An 18023-nucleotide genomic window follows, 5' to 3' on the forward strand; every position below is an offset into this window, starting at 1 on the left:
TAAAAATTGTAGTGTTACAAAATTACTTCTGTGAAAGAGGCAGAAAATAGATGAAAGCAAAGCTGTTATTTACAGAGAGCCTCTAATAGCTGAGTAATGTTGCCAGTGCAAGAACACTAGTTCTGTCACCTCCCTTTCATACCCCACAATTTATTTTCCATTCTGCTTAAAAGGGTTTCTACCACTAGATGCAATGATGAAAAGAACAGCCAGTGTTCTTCTCTCTGACTTTGACTACAAAGTCAAGAGTGCTGAAATAACTTCTCCTCACCTGTTAGGGTAAGCTATCTGGTGCAGCTAATTCAGTCAACATTCCAGTCCTCTCCTAGCCACATTAAGCCAATGCATCTAGACTGAAGATTAAGGGGAAAGGAGACAATTACATTGTGTGTTACTGCCAAAGATGCAAAGACTCTAAATCTCCTTGAAGCTGAAAACAAATTAGCAGCTTTGCCCACATCAAGCTGTCTGTCCAAATGGAGGTTTCTTTTCACAACAGCATTACTAACTGTGCTTCTCAAAGATAATGCTTTGGGGATACAAAACCATTTTCTCTAAATTATTTCCTGTCACTTGCTTGTCTAGACCAACAGAATAATTTGTAATGCAATCACCACCTACTGCCTTGAAGCAAAACCAACTACAGATTTACTCCTGCCCCTCAAGAGCCCCTCTTCCTCCTCATTTATACTAATTTCATATGGCACTTGTGTGGGCAGAATCAAAGTAAAAAGAAATGGCATTAGCCTATACATTCATATTTCATATGAAAATGCATCAGTTACTAAACCTCTGTGCTGCCTTTAATCTTTATCTGAGGGAGAAAGGGGCTGTCAGCTCTTGCAGAAGAACCTTCAGTGAGTAGCATCAAATAAATTACTAAAATGTTACACAACTTCACCTCCACTGTCAACGGGAAGGCGTTTGCAGGGGGTTGCAGTCATTCAAAACCCATCTCAAGTCAGCTGGCACCTACAGCTTCCCTGTTAGGCAAGTGGCACTACATTGGCACAACAGCACAGCAGCTGAGGCCCACAGAAGTTTAGGTGCTGGAGCCAAGAAAGTTCAAGGAAACCAGTCTGTCCAGCTTTTAGGATGCACACATCGCCCTCAAAAAAACCAACAAAAAACCCAAAGCAGCAACAACAAAAACAAAACAAACAAAAACTAAACAAAAAATCCCCAACACCAACAGAAATGTATGTATGTATGTATGTGTGTATGTATGTATGTATCTCCAGAAACACTTCCACCACCAACCCTGCTGCCGCCTCTTCTCCCATCCCTGAAGTATATTTGGACATTTTCCCAGACAAATCTGCTTTTAACAAACCTTGACTATGCAGTTTAATGAAAAATAAACTTCTATGTAACTATGTTTCAGACCCCAGATCTTTCACTCCCATCTTAAGTAATCTGCACCCTGAAAGAAATGGGGCCCGGGGGGGGGGGGGGGGCGCTACAAAAAGTTAATGAAGTTGAAGGATCTCAGAAATTACATACTGTCAAAGTACTAAATAATTTTTCCATTGAAGAGTCATATGTGCTTAAAAATGCTGAATTTTAAGTATTTATAAGAATATCAAGGAAAATTTTTTCTTTCTTTCACACAATAGCAGAAAAATGAAAGACTTTTTCAAATGTGTGAAACTATGTGAGGATGTCATTCTCTCCAGCATTCAGCAAAAAAGAATCTGATCTTCATTAAAAGAATGAACATTAGTAGCATCTATTGGCCTTCCATCTGGTTATATCACCTCTAAATAAAGGTATCTGGCTGGAAATTGCTGGAACCCATGAGCCATTTTTTGGTTTTGTTTTTTTTTTTTTTCTTAACTTTTTTTAATTGCTCAGTCTTGTAACCAGTGATTCTTCCTAGTCTGAAGGTTTATGAATTCTATTAACAGACAGTGATTCTTCTGGATTAAATTGGCCTGGATGCAGACGAACTTGTACTGCCTTCACTGTCAAAGGTGAGAGTAACATGAGAACAAAATCCCTCAATATTAATTTATTGCAAAACTTTCTCCACAGAACCTACAGTCTTAACTTTTAGGACTTCCAAAAAATTATTGAGAATAACCTCAAAATAAGCTTCTTTTTAAAATCTGGAACACACTATAAGTCATACTCTGCTAAAAGCTGGCATCAGTTTCTCTCTTCCCTAAGGAAAACAGCTCTTTTAGTGAAACCTGAGACTCTTCTTACTGTTTCTAAATCCCAACTAGAGTGGGTCACATAGCCTCAGGGCTTTCAAAGATCCACAAAAGCCAGCTCAATATGAATGCAAGGTTAAGAAGTACAGGTTTGGTCACTGCAGGGAAAAGTAAACAGGCAGTAAAACATAATTACTTGTTTCAACCGACTTAAATGAAGAAGTTTTAAGTGATGGGAAAAAAACCCCACCACCTCTAGATTAATTGAAAATTGATTTGGAGCTGCCCCAGCTTGAAACTGATTTTCCACAACACATCCTCAGTGTTAGGGACTGGCGACAGAATTGCCATCGCCTAATAAATAATGTCAGTTCCATTTTATTAACGGAGATCGTCATACTGTTAGCGAAATTACTACAGAAACAGCGAATAGCCTGATCTTCTTCTAACACTCAAACAGAAACAACAAAACTCAAACAGAACAAAATCACTTAAACACATGAAATATTGACCCAAGTGAAGGCCTAGTAAACATCCCAAATAAACTTAACTGACATCTTAAACCAGAGGGAAAAGAAAATAGTAGGGGGAAAGAAGGTTCTTAAGGCTTTTCTTAAATATGCTTCTTGATTCTGATTAAATCTTTAACAAGCATGGTAACAAAAGTCTGCCCTTAAAAATTAATTCTACATCTTTTATTTCCATAGCTATATCCCCTTTAGGTTCTATTAAGATTTAAATTTACAGCTAGTATACTCAAATATACTATACTGGTTTGAGTATACTCAAACCAGTGCTAATTTTGATGGATGTGTAAGTGTTTTGTTTTACTTGATACTCCTTAAAAAAAACACCAAAAAAGAAACCAATCCTGAAAACCAAAATTAAAACAAAATGCTCTAATACTGGTCTTTTGTTTTTCATCCCAGATGTTTCTAGGGGATTTTATTACCCTAAATTTCATAGCACTTGGGGATATAAAAGTGATGAACTTCAATTGTGCTTTCCATTGCAACACCAGCTTTTGTAAATCCAGACCTACTTTTTCAGAGTAAATCAAGAAAGGTATTTCCCTTGAGCTTTTCTTTTTTACATATCTTCTTTTTCTTCTCCCTCACTCTCTACATTTTCAACCTCTGTGTTTCCTGCCTCCCTCTTCTAGAACAAAAACATAAGCAATAATCTTTTATTAACCCTGAAGGTCAAAGGGTTCTTCATTGTTCAAAAATTTTAATTGAGTTTTTCCTTCTGCTTTTTGGATTGCTACTTGCCACCAAAAATTCCAGATTAGTAGCTAGTTACTACTACATCAGTAGCAATTAGAAAGAATTACAAACATGCCTCAGGATACCAAAATTTAACTGTCCACTTTTCTTTTAACAAAATGAAAAGCTGCTTGTTCGGCCAGCCACTGATCTGATACCGGAAAATTAGTCCCAATGCCAAAAGCAGCTTTTCATGACATAGCCTCAAACAGTAGAGAAAAAGGATTATTTTTTAAATTTGTATTAATCTGTATTAGTACAAACACACAGTCTTATCAACTGAGAGAACCTCTCATTCACCACTGTACAAGATTGGTGCTGATTAGGAGTGTAGAAAAACTGGAATACAACAGCTTGTTCTAACTATTTAAACTACGTATAAAATTAATACTGATTGAGAGAACATCTTCAAAGAAGTGGGTTAATCCCTGAAGTACACCAGCTAAAGATACCATTACAGTTGTGCTTTCATTCCCTACTCCAATGGTATTTATTCAGTAAGGAAACACTTGGATGCACACACACTTCATTAGCAGTCAACTCTCCCCCTGCTATCTACAAATCCAAACATCACATGTTCCAAGTATTTCATACTGGAACAGTCTCACTTCTAAGCAATCTGCTGCTACTGAGACTTTGCTTTTGAGCAATAAATGCTCAAAACTGTTGCTTTTCTTGAAGCAGCTCCTTCAGTGTTCATAACCTCACTGCTTGAGCAGGCTCAGTTTCACATTCAAATACCTCCAAGCAAATGTTTCCAATCTCAATTATTCTCCTTCCTTTTTCCTAGGCACCCTCCCTGCCCCCATATGCTTGTTTGTAAAAGGGGTAATTTTCTATGTATGTACAAGAAGCGCAGGGAGTCTTCCTCTGTAGGAGTCTGGCAATATGCAGAGTTTTATGTAAGCACTGTCTGGAATTTAAGTTTTTTCATTCTCTGCTTTGGGTTATACCAAGAGAATTACACCCAGATCCTCACTCAGTTGCAAAATGTAGCATTTGCCAGGTCCCTTTAGATAAGCTGCCTGTTAGTACCCAGGGTAAACAAGTCACATCTGATGTTTTTGGCCAGTTATTGGGACTGCACTGTGGCTACAATTTGCTTAGCATTACATCAGTATATTAAGAGTGGACCAACAAGAGAAGCACTAGGCAGTACAGAAATCACACATTCCTCCATGTAACAGAAGCGTACAGCCTCTCTAAACAAATCTGTAGGACTAGCACTGGCTAGACCCTGTGGGGTGTTTATGTTCAAGGAGGAATGCTGACATTTAAATACCAAATTTAACGTTTAACAGCACAAATTTCCTAAGTGCTTTGTGTTGGTCTGCAGTCTTCAAAAATCTGAAGCAATGGTATTGGGAAGAAATGGAAAGGGTGATGAGCTACCTTGACTTCTCTGCTGTATTTAGGAAGCCTGGAAATTAATAAAGGTTCTGTTTTCACCTCTTTTTTTTAACAGCTCTTCACTAATCTATGATGCTTTACATCACTTTTACATCAAACAGTTTCAAACTTAAATTTATATGAACGACTAATTGAAATTTTTGGGGAAAGGAACTCTTTGCAACAGAATCAAAATTAAAACTCAAAAATATCTTCTATCTCCCTTCCTCTGCCAGCAGGGACCATCCATATCCTATTCTGAATTTCTGCTTCACTGATGTTTATACTGACATGACTTATGTACTGTTTGCTGAGAACAAAGAGGCTGCTAAGGTTTGGTTATTGTGACCCAGCTGATTCAGGGCAACTCACTGAAGCCACACCACAGCCATGTGCACCTGGTTCATTAAGTCAGTCCCAATGGTTTAAAACCAATTGAGAGGCTTTTGTGGATACTCTAAAATTACTATTTTCTTCATTTATTTTAGATGAAAATGGCATAAAACAGGTTACAAGTAGTAGGAACTCCTTGGCTCTAACACTGGCCAGCACTCTATGTTTCAAAGAAATACACAAGAAACAGTATAGAAGTCAGTTAGAGGACAATGCCTGAATTTATGTCCCTAAACAAGTGCATCCTCTCACAAGGTCACACAAACAGCTAAGATGATCAAAATGGCCCCTTCAGACATGACAAATCTTGGTTTAACTACAGCTAAATCCATCCTGTGGTCAGAATCCTAGAACTCTTAAAACTTGTTTCAGACAGTCTGTGTACATCCCAGATTCCTTCTGTAAAGTAGGTAGAGCTCCCACAAACCACAAACATTTTTATGCAAGACTGTGGCTTTCCATTGTGAGATGCAAAGCATATCTCTTCTGCTACAGGTTTCTATGTAACACATAATACATGTCAGACTCCAAGTGCCTGAGATAACACAATGAGACAGCTGGAAGTCTATAAAAAAATCACATATTTAAGGCTTCCTTAAATCCACCGATTTACTGGGTCTGGCATCACATACAGTAGAAAGAGCAAAAATTAAAAATAGTGTGTAAAACTATAAATACATGTAAAGGCTTTTTCTTGACAGACGGCATTTTGATAGTGAGTGATATTCATACTGGGTCAGCAGACGACCCCTGCAGCAGGAGAAAACAACTGGATTTTAGGTGTTCTGTTCATGTAGGTAGCCAAAAACCCTATCTCCACAGACCACTTCTCTGTAACATGGACATAATAAAGCCTAATTTTTAAGCAGTAGTTATCTTTATGCTTCTGTCATAAAAATAGACAATTCTGAATTAAATATAGTGGTTAACAATACCCTACCCCTGTACCCAGCAAGTCAATGGTCTACATCACACAGAAATGTAAATGCACCCAGTATAAAAGCAAACCTGTTCTTTACAACTGTATCACTTGGTTTAATAAAGCCTATTGCCTCTCTCAATAAACCTTGCTTGAGTTCAAGACAAAAATGTGATTTAATATGTTTCTCTAAATTTATACGAATTGTTGTAATGTTCTTTGATAAAAATCTCTAATTTCTACATTTGTTTCCTTACACATTTGACATGACTTTCACCATTACAAGTTTCATTGTTTGATCACACCACTGAATTTGTGAAAGTAAGTTGTTAAACCACAAAAATTGCTAACAGGAATAACAGCCAGACTACTCATTCTTCTAATTCTATTTCTGTTGACACATACACACCCTTACTTACACACACATGTACAAACACATATATAAACAAAGATATTTAAAACAGACTGTTGTTTTAAAGTGGTCTTTGCAAAACTAAGACCACATAGTAAGGCAGAGAGGAATCCACATCAGCTCTGTGCAACAGATACCATTTTCAAAACAAACCATGCATATTAGTTGCAAAAGTGGCAGGCTGGAAAACTGTACACACAACAAATACCAGCATGCCTCTTTGTCATCTAAGGCTTCTCCTTTCTACTAAATTTCTCTAAAACTTCTACAAAATAGTGTCAGAACTGATGCTGTGACAAATTTGGAATACCCTATCAATTATCCCATCAGGCTTCTGAGATCCAGCAGATTCCTGTTTCTTCTATTTGGCAATCAGTTTCAGGTCATAAAGACCAACAAGCTAACACTGATTAAAAAACACAGGTCATTTCCCCATTATTTGTTACTGTACAACAGCAGGTTGCACCTGTTCTGCACAAAGAGGAAGAATCTCACCACATGCAGACAGCCTGTTCTGCACACAAAGGCAGCAAGGGCTGTCTCCTACGCAGTTTTCAGGAAAAAAAGACACCATCAGAACAACTGGTTCCCACCTAAAGGCAGACTCTACTACTAGATGCAGAACTAAAACCAGGACGTGACCCAGGGCAACTGCGTGTGAGAAGCCGAAAAAAACCGAGGGCTCTAAGCAATTTAGAAAGTTGGTTGGTGGTTTCCCTTTTTTCTGGGTCATTTTTATTTCCTCCAGGCAGTAAGCAGCAATTATTGCTCACTTAGAAATTGTTTTCCCAGAAGATAATCACACAATTTAGCAAGTACCTGATTCAAGATAAACTTTTTTTTTTCTCAGTATATCAATAGACTTTCAGCAGCTGTTTCCCAGAACATCAGAATGATCAAACAAACCAAAACACGCACTCCAGTTAACACTACCAAGCTGCTCTCCGTGAAGGACTTTTACTGCAGATAGCTTCGGCTGTCAAATATCCACATCAGCTGCCAGTTTCAGGTTGACTTGCCCACATAATAATTTCTCCTTCCTCTCCCACAGGATAGCCTCAGACAGTGCTCTGTTTCACAGCCTTTACCACCACTTTGGACACACTACCAAGTTATATCCAAACAAGGTTGTTATGCAGATGACAATGCCTATGGCGTACATACAAGCAATTAAACACTACACAGCTTAGTGGAGCAGCTGAGAAATGCCCGTGTGAAAACCATGTGATAACTCAGTCATTTAAAAGTAACCACCTATGGTTTGTTACCACCCCCTGTAATTAAATATCACAGGCTTCAGATGCCAGCTGCCCTCTACACCTCTAAAGATTAAAACACGCTGGGAAAAATAGTCAGTCTAATTTATTAAATCAAGTCAACTAAATAAAGTGGTGTGGAAGTAATGAAAAGAGCTGCAACAATGCCCTTTTTGATCATTCAGAATTTTGTCTGAAATCAAGTGTTGCTTTCTTCCCTTGCCCCCTACCCTTGAAGAGATTATCTTAAAAATATGACTCATAAGCCTGAACATTATCCTTTTGCTGACCTCAAAGAACAAATGCAACAGATTGTGACAACTTGCTCAACATACATAAAACTGGTTACTTCAGATGGCTTCATAGCAGGAATTCTCAGTATATACCTTCTCTTTTATGAAGTATGTTTTACATTTATGCTAATAATGAGTTCTGCATAAACTATTTGATTTTATCTTTCTCCACTCAGGCTACTATTTTTGTTGTAATAACTGTGATTCACCACATCCTTTCTGTATTTGCATTCCCACAACTCGTTGCTGCAGCACACAAAGGCTGCTCAGCAGCACACTTGGTTCCTATACTCATGCAGCCAGCCTACAAGCCTCTCCTTATCACACCATAATTCATTTTACAGAGTGGCTAAATTAGATACAAAATAATTCAAATATGTCAAAACACAAGCCAGGATTAGAAATGTTCATACCTTCCTTAGCTTGTTTAAATTGTTTTATGTTAAGAGCTATAAGATACTATAGACAGCCAGAGAAATTTTGCATGGGCGTTTTTATTTACTTTTGGAAAGCAGTAAAGGGAGTGAAAACTAAAGAAACATAAAAATCACAAAAAAAATTTGTATGTCATCATGAATGTCCAGATGGTTTTAGATGTGCCTAGTTACAAAGACTTTGGTTAAAGTAAGGTGGATTTACATCAGTTCAGGAAAGGCTGTGTTCTGCCGGAAAGTCAAAATCAGAACTTGAGAAAATCAGTATCTGATAATATTTTTTTTCTATTAAAGGCAAAAAGAAGAGCCATCTGTATGCTGTTTCCTAGAATTTGGCAGAAATGGCCCCATGCAAGCTTTTATATAGCTGCTTTCCTGAACCAGTCATAAAGCTTGAAAACACATAAATATGTACTTATGTGTGTGCTTCAAACATCAAAAACTTAATTAAAATGCAAATCATCATTATGAACTCATTTTTCTTAATACAGTGTTGGTTGTGGACTCTGGGATAAAACAGTCAAATTTGTATTATTTTCTTTAGTCAGCAGGATCTGAAACACTCAAACAGAGCATGGTACAAACAACACAATATGATATATCAACTATCTTCAGTCTCTTAATCTACACTCTAGCTATATTTCTAGAGTATTTTAGAATCCCATTTTATCTATATTTGTAGTCACTCATATTGTACACAGAGTGTTTGTAAAGCTATGAAAACAGGCACCCTCATAACAGTTTCACTCAAACATACCATTACTGAATTGAGTTATTTCAGAAAATGGTTTTAGACAAAACTAGGAAAAGGCTAAGGGAGTTCATTTCCATTAACTAACAAGAGTTTTAAAACCACTAGAGTGCTGAGATACTGGTAAATGGAATGTCACCCTGACCAGAATGCACTTTTTTTAATACTTCATTTCTAGTGCCAAACCTTTCGCAAGGAAGGCCTCTTAAATTCAGTGGGGGTCAGAAGTTTAGTTTATTCAGCAAGAATAACACTATTAACAGCTACTGCTCTTTCATGTCAACACAGTTAACACCCACACATTCCAACTCTGGTTAATACAGGCCAGCCAAGAAAGATTGGAGTTGCTAAGGGCAGTCATCTCTGCAGGGATATTTTAAACCAGAATTTATACTGTGCTTTAAAAACAATCTAAAAGGATCAATCTACCTTATGAATCTGCTGTAGACATACACAGAGAGAAAGATGGATGGATGAAAGCATATAAAAGCAAGTAAATCTGACTCTTTCTATTGATTTTTGAGAGGACAGCGTAGAGCACTTTGGTGAGGTCTTATATATCACTGCAAAGGACGAAATGCCATTGTGCATACGGTCTGAAGCATGTCAGGATTTATCATGAAGCACTGCATCGCTGTATTCTGTCATTATATCATTTTGTAAATAATCTTGTTTTCACTGTTGAGGGAGGTAGATCACTAAAAATAAAATAATCCTCAAAAGAAAGATTTTCACACAGCTATAAATGAAAACATCTGCTATTATTATATGAAAAATTGCAGAAGTTTAGTGTACACATGCAGTATTTTTAGCAGGAGAAAGCTGGAATTTTAATAAAGAGCTTTTGAAATCCAAAATGGAAAAATCTGCATATCACAGCATAATCCTCTTCCTACTTACTTTGCTCTAAATCATAGTAAATCATAGCAAATCAATGTTTAGTGTTCCCCAAAGCTCTCCAGCACTCCTATTCGGACAAATGTCTTCAAAGGATATTAAAGAAATCAATCTGGTTTTCATAGCACTTCCTCACCACATGGAACACTTTTCTTCAAAGCTGAAAGCTTTCCTCTTAAAGCATATTTTAGATAACCAAAAAGCAAAAATAATCACATGACACTGAATTTTTGCAGGGTCTCTGGGGCCTCTATTGTTATGTAATAATGGTATTTCTTATCAGCTGAAATATTCAGCTAAGTTTTCATCTAAACTATTCATATATCCACTCCCATCACATAAACACCCCCTCATGATGTTCATTTAAATAGGGCATTTATGCTCTTCTATTAGCCATTTCTTCATATGCTTTTCTTAATTTAGCAAGAGGAAACAATTCTATTATTAGCTAGGGTTACGCGGTAGGTCATTTGGAAAACATAGCTGCTTTAAATAACAAAAAGACCTGCCATTTGTTTTTAAAATAAGAGCTCACTAAGTGAACTGTAAAGCATTGACTGCCATAGAATATAATGGTGTCCCAACAGATTAGCAAGCCTTTAGCCAGCACCCAGGCAGATAGAGCATACACCCCCTTGCCAACACATCTCAGAGACAAACCTAATGGAAAAAATAATTTACCTTCTTCAGTTTCATGCCACACAATTCCTTCCAAGTTCACGCTGGTCCCAGGCTCACAGGGTCCAAGGCATTCGGGTTCTGTTACTACTCCAACCTCGCAAGTATTTACACCCACTGAACGTGTCCGTACCAAAAGCTGCTCAACTGGTGCTGCAATATTGGATGAAGATGGGGAAAAGTAGGAAGGCAGAATCTGAGGTGTGATACTGCTGGAAATCGGAGGTGGAGGTGCAGGCACTGTAAACAGGGGATCAACCTGAAAACAACAGACAAACTTACTATAATGGTGCTGTGAGAGTTAAAAAAAATAAAATAATATAATATGAAATAAAATACATAATTTTTTTTTTTAAAGTAATAGAAAGTCCAGTTTGCCAAGATTGCATTTCTTTATGTAGGGATTTGGTGTACCACAGGTAATTTCAGTCTTATGAGCTCAAATTTTTTGGCATTAGCCCAAATGCCGCACATGAAAAATTAAGTACAAAAATATCTATTATACATGCTAAACAAGGCAACTTGCTAAGTTTCTACTAGACTATTCCCTGTCATCATAGACTATTAGTATGAAATAGTAATAAATTTTTAAAACAAGGATTAAGTTTACTTTTTTCTTGGCACTGACAGAGATTGATTTCTGGATGGAAATTAATTTTGTGAACCAGGAACTTCATTTTCTATTTACAGAAAAAAAAAGACAGGTACAAAGACATAAATGCTATTCTTTCATGTATATCATAGATAAATTAGTGGTTGGAACAATTCTAATATCCATATGGCAGCAAATACAATATCTTATCATCTGATCATTTAAAACACATTAGGATGACCCACCTAGTACATTACAGATAACATTTAGATCTTTCTGCTTGGAATAACAGAGAGGACTTTTACAAGAGTAATTTCTCAGGGTTTCCAAAATGCATATTTAGAAGAATGCATCTTGCCAGACAATCAGTTGGAGCACAAGACAATTCACAGAGACGATATCAACATATGAACTGACAAAGTGATCTCTCCCGTTCAACTTACAGTCTACCCAGGAGCAGATTCTCTGTATTAGGGCTTTCAATATTTCACTCTGGCTCTAAGGTCCCTTGTCCCATAAAAAACAGCTAGATGAGGATATGAGAGTGCCCAGTCAACTAGCTAAACCCCCGGAAGTCACATTCATTTGGCCCATTGGATCACAGATATCATGCAAAGAAATCACTCTTCAACCTAATGATTTTTTAAAAATAGCTGCTTTTTAGCTGCATTGAAATAGAGGATCAAATGTCTTCCATGACCATGCTGTTTTTAATTTTGGACCTCATAGGAAGACTCAACAGAGAAGACACAATGACGCACTGTACATCATCCAGGTTTTGCTCAAATGTATAATAACACAGAACAAAGTTAATTTTCCTGCTTGTAAAGCAAAACGGGGATACAAATAAAAGGACAGACTAAAAGGTATTACACATGTATCACAGATCAGCGCACTTCATCAGATGGACACTTTTTGTAATGAAAACATAAAATGACAAATTAGGGAGAACTTTTTAAAAATTGTAACAATTGTTATCATTGGCCTTTGTAACCATTCTGGGTTTTTTAGCATTGCATAGAAGCAAACTAAGCACCAAGGCTTTGATTCATGTGTGCAAATCTTATGCTTGCTAAATAATTCTCAATAACTTTGGGAAAAATATTTTGCATGATCTTTGTATGACCAGCCTAGATTCTGACCTCAACTACATTAGAACTAAGCAGGAGAGGGGAAGGACCTATAACCACAGTCTTCTCCAAAGTATTTCTCCTTAGAGGGGATTCTTTTTATTGAGAATGAAACTTTCAAGTTAGAGGGAAGTGAAAAAACAAACAAATAAACCAAATAAACCAAACAAAACCTAGAACAAATGGACAAAACAACACAAAACCAAACAAGTTTTAAAACCACAAACAAACAAACAGCCACAAAACCCCACAACACCAAAACCAAAACAAAACATAAATACTGAAAGCGTCCCTAAGGAGTAAAAATCTACTAATACCATCAAAATTCTACTGGTTAAAGCAGAGGTCCTGTGACATAGAACAATGCAAGGCTCAAGCAATGATGTCTTTATTCTTCTCTTTATGCCAAGAGAGTTGCAGAGTTAAAGCACAGGCAGAAAGCTTTGCAGAGCAGACTTGAATGCACACAGGAAAGTCAAATATCAACTGACTCCCAGCAGCAGCTGTTACTTGCAGTATCTAATAGCACACATCACACAAAATCACAGCTGTGGCTGCTGTGCGTGGGCAGACACTGATCCTGTGCTCTGCAGCCCCTGCTGCCTGATGCCAAGAGGAGGCACACGTTTGGATGGCACGGAGCCCTGCTCTCTGGCACTGGCTGTGTACGGGTGCTCTGTCACTGGAACCGGGTCAGGGCGTACCCCCGCATCATTTAGGAGTTCTTAACATACCTTGCCTCACACCAGAAGAGAACCGGGCTCAGTAGCTGGCAGGTAAATGGAGCCTAGCACTTAGGAAAAGCTAAACCACATCCCATTATAAACCCAAAAAATGCTGATGAATAGCCTGTTTGATAGTTTACATGGTGTTCTGTAAAGCTGCGCAAAACCTCCTACTACATATGGAACATAATTCTTCCATAAAATAGACTTATCACAAAACCAGAGGAAGAAAATTCCTAAGTGTTTTCTGTGGTCATACTAAACTAGCCAATGTTTTAAATGAATGTAGGCTAAATTGACAGATGCGTTTTCCATTTTTTGACTATTATAAACAGTGAGGGGGAGCTAATGAAAGCATGGATCTGACAGTGTATCCTATTAAGTTCTTTGTTACAAATATTTGTGCTCAGTTCTGGTTTATTTAGACCTGCTAATAAATGTTCATGTTTTCCACTGGAAACATTCACTCAGGACAAGGCCAAAAAGGGGCGTCTGCACTAAATGGGACTGCTTCTGTGTGAATTAAAACACTAAACCTTTGGAGAAATAAGTGGACACTTACTGTCTCTGAGATACAGGTTCATTGCACAAGTATGTCCCTAGCCACAAGAAAAAAACCAATAAGCTTAAACATTGCTCCAGATTTCCATGTTTTAAAATTAACCCATCTTGCTTGATAATCATAACAGCACTGCAAAGTAGTGGTTCTTAGAGATCATTGTGGTGACACAATTGTTTTCATGAATTCTCCAAAGGGCACTGATGTAAGCTATTAGAGGCAAAGAGAGGCAGGAAGGCCACCATCTCCAGTGGAAAAAAAGGCACATAAGATTAACATCTGGTGGTGGCAGTCTGTCAAACTGAGGAAAGTTAATGTCAAGAACAGATGCTCTGCAGTTTCTCACTGTTATTTTTTCGTTATTATTCCCAGGTGTTGGCACATACTGAGCAGCAGCCTTGCTGTTTATCACACAACAGATTCCAATATGAGATTGAAAATCTGAATCTGAAGAAGGCTATTTACATAGATGCTCTCTTTAGACACACAATCAAAGGAGTACAAAAAGATAAAAATATTCAAGCAATATTTTTTTCACCTAATTCCAAGAGCTTTTGAGAGCTGATTGGTGACAAAGGCTACAAAGCTGCAGTGTTATTCGTGGCAGTTTTCCACTGCCAAGTGTTTGATCGTATCAGGGAGCTATGATGCTTAGTAGCAGAAAGCTCACAGAAAATGAAGGCTGCCTGCCAAGCAATATAGCCACTGCTCCTCGGAGCAATCCTTTATCTGAATATTTACCAAAAAAAAAAAAAAAAAAGGTCTGTTTTGGTGACTGCATAACATTCATCAGTAGGAGGAAGCACACATGAAAGAAAAAGGAAGTAATGTACCAACATGAAATAGGCAAGACTTTCTAAAAAGTAAGATTGCCATTCAGTTACTCAGGCACTTTACATGCTGGAGTCAAGTTCTGTGTATCAAAACTCACCTTCTTGATTTAATGAAGGTGTGTCTTTGAAGATATATCTCAATGATAACATAGTTTACCTATCTAAGACCAAAGTGGGTCATACACTATTGCAGCGTCATGCACCAGGTGATTTTGAAATGTACATGCCAAAAAAGCCATTAAATCCATCCACCAACACAGCCAGGAGAAAGGCAGAAGAGCAGGTTTCAGGCTAAGTACAAGCTCTTCCCAGAAATCACCACTTTTTAAATTGTGAAAAAAAAGAAAAATCTACTGTAAGCACTCCCAGTGGGAATGTCTGGCCTAATAGAAAGAGTATGAAAGGAAGATCTGAATCCTATTATAGGATCTAACTAAAAAACCAAGTCTGGCCCTTTGCAAACCTAAATCCTCCCTCTAGAAGACAGCAACATAAAGGCAGAAAGGACTAAGAAACTTCCAGCCTTGAAAATTACATTGACAAGTTCTTTAGAGTTGTGAATTAATACATCACAGAATCATTATGTCTGGAAAAGAAAACAGGAAATAAAGGAATTCAGCCTTATCTGGAAGTTTGAAATCCTACAAATTGCTTTCTTTAGATTTTAAGGTGAAAAGGAAACAAGCTTATTTATACATAAAGTATACTTGCCTCTATCTTAATTTTCTAAAGCAACATGATTCCAGAAGACCTCAGTGTAGTCTCATGCACAGCATCACAAATCAGAAGCAATTTTAATGAAATTAACCTAACTGCTTTGGAAGAGAACAAATATGGGAGAATGTGACATGAGAAAAATGTCTGTGTGCTCAGAAGCATGTCTGCACTTCCAGATAACTCTCCTCATGCTACAGACCTTGCCCCAGAGAATTTACATATTCAAAACTGAAAGCTATTCCTTCATATTCTACCATGTAACAGGAATTACCATGTGAAGAATCTCCATTTTGTCTCAAAGATCTCATTTGCATCTCAGTTCAGTATTTCTTGCCTGTAAATCGCATCAGAGGCCAACTCAGAAGCATTGTGACATCATGCTTAACAGAACTGATATTTTGTTTTCTTCAAATATTCTGCATCAAACTCTTGGGGGGTAAAAAGGTCAGTCCCATAAAGGACAGCACAGGAAAAAAATAAATACTGTAAGACATGGATGTAGCAAGGAATTTCTGCCATAGGACAGACATATCTGTTACGCACTTTAGGTTCAAAGCTCAGGAAGGTCAGAGGTACTAAGAAAATTACTTTGGTGAACTTAGTTGAGAATCACAAGAGCTTAAATATAAAAGAATTACAAATGTGCTTCAAACTGCCTAAATTTCATCCAAATATCATACTTTGAAACCTTTGTTTGAGAATAATATTTTCCTTTTAAAATATTTGTGCTTTACAAATATTGTTCCGCGAGCAAGGAACTTGATGTGTGATTGTGTTGAACCGAGTAACACAAGTAGCATCTACTTGCAGTTTCCAAGTATTTCCCACTCTCAAAATTAACTTCTCCACTTCAATCAGCTGAGTAGTTGGAGAGGGCAAAAAGACATTAGTAGAACTGTCACTTTTTTCCTAGTAAAGCAGCAAATCACTCACATCTGGAATGATTTCAATATTCTGAACAGTTGCTATTAAGGAAAAAAAAACCCAAAAAAAACCCCAAAAAAATCAAAACAAAAAAGCTACTTAAAACTTATTCTGCTACTAAGCTTTCAATACAGGGAAAAAGGAAGAATAGCCCCTCTTGTACCAAAGATATTCTCTGTCACTCGCATCAGCCACATTAACCAGCACTAACTCTGCAAACTCATCTTTTGACAGTTGCATGTTCTTTTTATATGGTGACCTCCAGACCTCCTCAGACTCCAGGTGACTACGTGACATTATGGATTTGCAGCACCTCCACAGACATGATAACGCTAGTATTTTATTTTTAGAACAGTATTAATTAAGACTATGATGAAAAGTCAAAGTTCTGAGCAGGGTCTGGTCTAATGCAGCGCAACAGTGCTGAAGAACAGGCAAGGAAACTTCCTTGTCCTCTCTTGGATCCTCTCTTGGATCTCCTGTTCTAGCTCAGATGAGTGGGATTTCCCAAGCCATTCACCCATTTTACTGTGAGAGAGATTAGCATTTGACAGCTGCCAGTGATAGCCTTTTGCCAAGGCTGAGTCTGTGAAAAATTGTATGTCAACTCTAATGCTTGGCAGAGTTCTGGGAGGATGCCCAGATCACCAGCTGCACATTTCTTGTAGAGACATTTCTCCTCATTCAGCCTATGTAAATCACATTCGTTGAGATAATTGTACCTAAAACACTTTACTGCATTGAATCTTGATTTCTCCTGGTCGGTCTGCACTTCCAAACTTTTCTTCAGTCAACCACTAAGCTTTTCATACACTAAGCTTTCATACAAAAAGAACAAGTACTAAAATTTAATCAGGATATCAGTCCTGTGTAGAGAGGTATACTATTCTACAATCAAGAAAGGAATTTATTCTGAACAGTAAAGGAAGAAATTTCTCTGTATTGTCTAAGGCTAGATAGAAACTGTGTAATGATGTCCAGTATCTATCACTGTCATGAAACTGAATATGGTAAAAAACAAGGCATGTCTACTTGATGGTGAAGGTTAGATACTGCTTTATTAAGTTATATGAGCTTTTAGAAGCTTTTCATTTTAACAATGACAATCACTTCTTTTTATTCCAAAGTTTCTGCTACACTCAAACTGTCAGGGTTCTGAGCCTGAAAATAGATAGGCTATTTGCTTAATAGGTCTCATAGCATTGTAAATAAATACTATCCTCAGTTTTCCTATGTTTATTTATAATATATGAGAGACTTCAACCTGAGAAAAGAAGCATGGTTGCTCCATGACAAATCAAGACTACAGGAGACCAAGGATAATTTTCTCATTCTCAATTGTATATAGGAAGATAATGTTTAACTTGATGGCATTATCATTTAACTGCTCCACTCCAAATTTTCATTCCTAATGTCCAAACAAATAATGACCTATGACTCCAAAGCAGAAATTCTCCACTGATGGTTTCAGTTACTTGATGATGCAACCACAGTCTGGTGGAAGAGCGGCCATTTTAGCCATTCCAGAATACAGAAGACATTTAATGAAACATTGTGATTTTTTCCAGGACTCCAGTACAATGTATAATAAAGTGGCAATAAAACTCAGAAGACAAACAGCCTAGTTGTACTTTTTTGATTTTCTGCATGTCAATAGCCCACTGTGCCTTTTACACATTTGCTGACCACTCACTTTGCCA

The 18023-nt window shown here is 37.4% G+C and overlaps 1 protein-coding gene across 1 annotated transcript in view; it reads right to left on the bottom strand.

Annotated features, from left to right (window-relative positions):
- The window catches only part of ZNF608 (zinc finger protein 608), a 78382-nt gene that overhangs the window by 33954 nt on the left and 26405 nt on the right, over positions 1–18023 (bottom strand). The window contains exon 2 of the mRNA XM_059492389.1: positions 10847–11102. Within this exon, the coding sequence (XP_059348372.1) occupies positions 10847–11102 (256 nt within the window). The remainder of the gene's footprint in view (positions 1–10846; positions 11103–18023) is intronic.

This window comes from Ammospiza nelsoni, chromosome Z, assembly GCF_027579445.1.
Source record: "Ammospiza nelsoni isolate bAmmNel1 chromosome Z, bAmmNel1.pri, whole genome shotgun sequence".
NCBI classification, from domain to species: Eukaryota; Metazoa; Chordata; class Aves; order Passeriformes; family Passerellidae; genus Ammospiza; species Ammospiza nelsoni.